The sequence below is a fragment of the Olea europaea genome, unplaced genomic scaffold (assembly GCF_002742605.1).
Source record: "Olea europaea var. sylvestris unplaced genomic scaffold, O_europaea_v1 scaffold1004, whole genome shotgun sequence".
NCBI classification, from domain to species: domain Eukaryota; kingdom Viridiplantae; phylum Streptophyta; class Magnoliopsida; order Lamiales; family Oleaceae; genus Olea; species Olea europaea.
In genome coordinates this window covers 12574-19223 of record NW_019227357.1, presented here as the reverse complement: position 1 = coordinate 19223, position 6650 = coordinate 12574, and the positions used below count along the sequence as shown (strand labels likewise).

Sequence of the window (6650 nt, the reverse complement as noted above, 5' to 3'; positions counted from 1 at the left end):
GAAAGTACATTTAAATTTTAATGGAGCCCAAACATGGACTAAATTTGAATTTAGCTGGCGATTGATTAGATAGCAATGCCACATGGATAGAAAGGATTTCTATTTTAGCAACATTATTTAGCACACAACCTAGATGATACTAATAAGAAATCCAATTAAATGAGTTACTTTATTCTAACTTCACGATTGGATCACGTATTATCACCTAAATCAATGGTATATAACCAGTAGATGATACTGGTTATAATCTAGATGATACTAATGAGAAATCTAATTAAATAAGTTACTTAATTCTAACTTCAAGATTGGATCACGTATTATCACCTAAGTTAATGTTATATCACTATTAGTGCTAAATAACATTATTATTTCTATTCATGCATCACCTAGATAGCATTTTATAAAATATATTAAAGATGGTTTTAATAGCTTCCACTTTGTATTGGGCGTCCTTTTTTCCCCTTCAAGTTTCAATTTTGCGCGGCACTCATATTCATCATCTTTAACATAGAAAAAGGCATGCTATTAAAATAATTTATATTTTATGCAAATCTCTTCTCCACATCAAAGAAATGCAGGATTTGAGGTGAAAATAATTTTAATTTCACTTTCTGCACTTTTTACTGTATATATACATAATAGAGTAAAATAAAAAAATATTTTGGTATATATTAAACAAATATTTTACATGCATTGATCCACGTGGTGCTAAATTAATTGGCAAGATGAAATCTAGACAAAATCTCACTATTTATTATTACATAAACATTTAACACAGTTCAAAGATGAAGCCAAGATAGAACAAAATTTCATGCTTTCTTTCTTTTTTAATGGAAATTTGTCCACAGATTTGAAAGCTTTTCAATATTTTTCATGTATTAGTTTCTCAATAACTTCCCATACATTTGACCTTTATACTTCACTAGAAAAATCATTTTTTGAAAAAGCAAAACTCGGTTTTGAGCTCTTCCCTTAGTTTTTTTTTTCTAGTTTATTTTCAATGAAAAATTTCATACATGCATTGATCCACGTGGTGCTAAATTAATTGGCAAGATGAAATCTAGACAAAATCTCACTATTTATTATTACATAAACATTTAACACAGTTCAAAGATGAAGCCAAGATAGAACAAAATTTCATGCTTTCTTTCTTTTTTAATGGAAAATTGTCCACAGATTTGAATATTTTTCATGTATTAGTTTCTCAATAACTTCCCATACATTTGACCTTTATACTTCACTAGAAAAATCATTTTTTGAAAAAGCAAAACTCGGACGTAAAAATTTTGAGCTCTTCCCTTAGTTTTTTTTTTCTAGTTTATTTTCAATGAAAAATTCCATCAACAGATTAATTTTGAATGTAAATTCAAAAATTTCTCCTCCTTTTTAATCACACATTCTAAAAATAATAATTTTCACAAACTCTAGCATAAAAAAAAGTGGGGCTTGAATGTGGGCCAAAGCATGTTTTGAAAGTTTTTATAAATGATTTAAATTATAAATATATAAAAATGAATAACAAAATAAGTGGATATCGCTTATAAATTCATCGAGATATGTTAATGAAAAGTGAATTTAATATTTATAAATAATTTATAAACAAAAGCCAAATATAGGCATCTTATTTAATTTTCTTTTCTTTTCTATTTTTTTGTTTTATTTAAATAGGAAGTTATATGTGTCATTTTACATTTTTTAATTGAAAAATTGGATGAAAATAATGATCTTCACAACTTAACGTGAAAATAAGGATGAAAATGCCAAAAGATAAAAGGTATGGATGCTTTGCACATAACATTAAAAGGTATGGATATTTTGTGCCAATTACCCAATTTAAGAAAGGTATAAGTAACAATATGTATAGAGGCACAAGTCTTTGCTCTTAATTGAACTTCTTGATCATTTCATTTGTGGTAAAATCTGTAGCTTTTTGAAATAATAATGTCGTACCAATAGTGTTGCTTAGCACCGATGTATGTAAAAGTGGTGCTAGCACTAAACAACATTACTCGTTCTGAAATGGTAAATTACTTTCCTATATAATGATAAATTACAAGGAGGATCCTGATTCACATATGTAAGAATTTTTATAAGTTTTTATGCATATACATTGTATGTATTTAAATTTGTGTGTATAATGCAAAATAAAAATGACTTGTTTTGAGATGTTTAAATTATAATTTAGAATAATGCTATGCAATCCCACTAGGATTACATCCCCTGTATAGGTGGCACTAAATGATATGGTGAAAGAAAAGTAAAATAAAATAACTTATTTAATTCCATTTATCATTTAATGTCACATTAATGTCTCTAGATTAGGGTTGTAACTCTCAAATCTGTAGAGAAGAATGAATAATAAATTTTGGGTATAGATAATGTGTATATGAAATAATTGTTTGACCAACTTAAATTAGAGTTTAAGTTAATTTATTTATTTATTTATTTTGTAATAAGAAATCAGATTATGAATTTTATTTCTGATTACAAAGTAAGGATTTTTCATATTATGTAAAATTATTAAGATGTTATATAATATTATACTAATAGTTAAAAATCCATTGAAATCCAAAGAATCCATTATAATCAATGTATATAATTCTTAAAATCTTACGAATTCTGTTGAATTCTATTAAATGCATGAAATCCATGAGAATCTATAAATTCCGAATCAAAGATGCCATATCCTTAGTTTCAATTTCAAAATCATTCTTTCGACAATGGAACTAGCAACTTTTCATTTATTTTTCCCTCTATTTTTCCTTCTCCCATTCCTTTGCACACTTTCATTTGCAGAAACCATGGAATTCCCAAAAACACGAGCAGAAAAGATGATTAGAGGATTGAACTTGTTCCCTGAGCTTGATGTGAACATTGCTGAAGAAGATCCTACATTTACAGCACCAAAAATAGTCGAGAAAAGTTTACTGTTTCCTTGTGTAGGTGATCCAACCTGTGTTCAATACTTGGGACACACAGCTGGATATTATAGACTTCCTCACGCCAAAAGTGCAAGGTATTACTTGTATTTGTTATTTAGGTTTTGGGAACTTTTCTTGCAGTTTATCAGATTAGGTGAACAACTGCGTGTCCAATACAGAATTCTTTACATTATTACAGCAAAAAAAAACAACATAGAACACTTTTGGCATGCACCGACAAGTGAATCCTATTAGTCCAAAAGGCACCATGAAGAGCAACCAAAGTCAAGTTATGAAATTAAAATACGATTTCGTCATCCCTAATTATATCTTGTCATTCTCAATGATTTTATGAATAAATTCATGACTTATTCATATTTGCTTTATGAGGGAAATCTGTGTCAGACGGCTTGAAATATTGTTGCAGGATGTTCTATTATTTCTTTCAATCAAGAAACAAACCGAGTACCGACCCTGTTGTTGTATATTTAACTGGAGGACCCGGATGCAGCACGTCGCAGGCCATGTTTTATGTAAACGGCCCTTTCCACATAACAAACAACTTATCTCTTGTATGGAATAATTTTGGTTGGGATAAGGTACTCTCATTTTCCTCAATTCTCATTAAAAGTTTTTCGACTCAAAATGATAATTCCTGAAGGTGAGTCAATGTCTTGCCTCGACTCGACAGCGAAGGGATCTAACGAAAACTTCTCTTTTGCTTACCCCTATCCCAATAAACCGAAACCAAAGCTCTTACGTTCCTATTGAGAGTTAATTAGATAATAAAGCCCTCACCTCAGCACCGAAGTTTCTTCAAACCAACTAATGATGCTGTTTTTCAAGTGGAAAAATACATCTGTTCTTGCAATTCTGTACTCTTTTTTTCTAATTGTTCCTACGTCTATCTGGGAAGAAGCAATTCATTTGTGCGTTTCAGATATTTTCATGAATGATATGCTACGACAGGTGTCAAACATTATATATGTCGACCAACCAATTGGAACTGGTTTCAGTTATACTTCTGACAAAGATGACATACGAACAGATTCTCAAGAAGCTGCCGTAGATTTCTATGACTTTCTACAGGTAAGTTTCTTAGTCCAATCAGCTACAGGAAACTAGAAAATATTTTAGCTTATTTTCATATAATAAGGCCAGTCGTCCAAAACCATTAACTCGCTTAGACTAAACTATAATACTCATAAAATGTTAGGCATTTTTCGAAGCGCACCCTCAATATGCGAGGAACGATTTTTACATCACCGGAGAATCATATGCCGGGCACTACATTCCAGCTTTTGCTGATCGTGTACAAAAGGGAAACAATAATAAAGAAGGGATTCATATAAACATGAAAGTAAGCCTTGAATTTCATATCTATTGTTAACTAGTGACGTAGTTTTCCTTGTTTAGCTATGCAACTCATCAATGCTTAAACAGGGATTAGCTATTGGTAATGGATTGACAGATCCGGTGATCCAGTACAAAGCATATACTGATTTTGCTTTAAGCATGAAATTGATCACCCAATCTGATTATGACAGCCTGAATCAGCTAGTTCCCCAATGTATGCAGGGAATAGAACTCTGTGGTAACTCTTAATCCTAACTCCATCCCTTTCTAACATCTAATTCTGAATCTACGTCCTCGTGGGAAGTCTGCCTAATTTATAAGCACATTGGAGACCCTTCCAGTGGCTTCCTTTCTTGTGGGACCACGTTACAATCATGACAACCTCCGGAAGGTTACTTACAATGTGCTTATAAAACCACACGGCAAACCTTCCACAAGCAGTTCTCACTTGGATTCTGATAAAAAATTTATTGGCAGGCAATAGTAGTGGTCCGTCATCAGCTTGTTCCAAGGCTTTCGATGACTGCACCGGCATTTTCAATAGGATAGTTAAAATAAATGGTCAAATAAATGTAAGAAAACACATTAGTCAATTATCTAATCTAACAGAAAATTAAACTTATTAACCATGTTTTATCGTTTATTGTAGTACTTTGACATTCGAGAACGGTGTCCGGCGGGTCCTCCGTGCTACAACTTCTCGAATGTGCCAAATTTCTTGAACCAGGAGTCAGTTAGACAAGCACTTGGTGTTGGAGACATAAAATTTGTTACATGTAATCTTTCTGTATATGATTCGTTGAAAACGGACTGGATGAGGAATTACGAAGTTGTTATTCCTGCACTACTAGAGAATGGGGTCAAGTTACTTGTATACGTTGGGGAATATGATCTTATTTGCAACTGGCTCGGTAAAAAAAAATTTTCAACTCAGATTTAATGAATCTTTTTCTTAACTGAATTCTGACTATGAAAAGCATATGCAAGGTTTGTAATGTAATTGCTATAACTAAGCTTTATTATTGCCAGGAAACTCGAGATGGGTCGATGCTATGGTATGGTCGGGGCAGAAAAACTTTGTATCGGCACCTTCTGTTCCATTTAAGGTAGATGGAGTGGAGGCGGGGTTACAGAAAAGCTCTGAACTTCTCACTTTCCTCAAGGTCTATAATGCCGGTCACTGGGTTCCTATGGATCAACCAAAAGCATCACTAGAAATGATAAAGAGATGGTTGCAAGGCATTCCTCTATGAAGAACAACAGCACAAACCTCATTATTGTAATGATTTCTTAATAAAAGTTCCCTCAATTCATGTTCATTTGCCTATTGAGGGATTGGTCTAGAAAGATCTCTTGTTCTTATTCTATAGCTGAGATGGACTAAAAAGTTTTGCTTAATCACATGATTAAAGAATATTAACAATCTTGGATTTGGAATCCTAGTCCTTTCGTGGTTTGACAGAACTCCAAAATTTCTTTTCTTTTTAATTGCTTATTATAGTCAACAATAAGAATAATTCAAATCATATTTGTTTTGAATTAGAACTAATTTTAACTAAAGTAAAATAAGTAGAGTTATTGTGAGCTCAACACTCTATTCATCATTATATTACTTGTTTACTATCCATCCACTTGTAGGGATAAAATTAACAAGAAAGGATTTCAAGAAATGTTTTGATAATAAGTGAATGGTAGTTCTTGTGTTGTTGGACTTAATAATGGGTGGTTGTAATTTATTTATAAATTATAACTAGATTATAATTCTTTTTACAACAAACACTAAGGAGTAATAGCTAGATCTAGATAATTGGATCGGTACCATTAGAGTTCACCATTCACTAATGATTGTAATGTCTCAGTTCATACATGAAATTATGGAGGTATTTGCTTGCAACAAAACAAATATGCAACAAGACAGCGAGATTTGCATGAAGAGCTGGAGACGATCATGAACAAAAGCCAATATGAAATTAAGGTCTTCAACTTGAGACAAAAATGGTGCCAACCTTGGAAATGATGCACTTTATAATGCATCTATCAGTAATTACACTTGCAAAAATAGATTGCAGATGTAATAAACTACAAGGAATTCAAGAAAGTTATAGGAACAATCAGTAAAGAGGCATCAGTCATTGCTCTTAATTAAACCTCTGGGTCATTTTGTTTGACGTAAGACACAAACTCCTCATAACTTATTGAAATAATAACGTTATGTACGATTAGTGATGCTTAGCACTGGTATATGTAAAAGTGGTGCAAAACATCAACATTATTGTTTGATATGTTGGAATTTTTGGGATATTTATATGTGTGAATTGGCTAAGTCTTGAATTGGTGCAATGGATAGTCACTACTCTTCAATTGCAAATGGTG

General features: G+C 31.9%; 1 protein-coding gene across 1 annotated transcript; it reads left to right on the top strand.

Annotated features, from left to right (window-relative positions):
• The first annotated feature begins 3294 nt into the window (after positions 1–3294).
• Positions 3295–5650, top strand: LOC111372490 (serine carboxypeptidase-like 48). Its single transcript, XM_022994842.1, has 7 exons — positions 3295–3520; positions 3891–4010; positions 4138–4281; positions 4365–4515; positions 4755–4849; positions 4927–5188; positions 5307–5650. The coding sequence occupies exons 1-7, from the start codon at positions 3350–3352 to the stop codon at positions 5528–5530; spliced, it is 1167 nt and encodes a 388-aa protein (XP_022850610.1). The 5' UTR covers positions 3295–3349; the 3' UTR covers positions 5531–5650.
• Positions 5651–6650: the final 1000 nt, after the last annotated feature.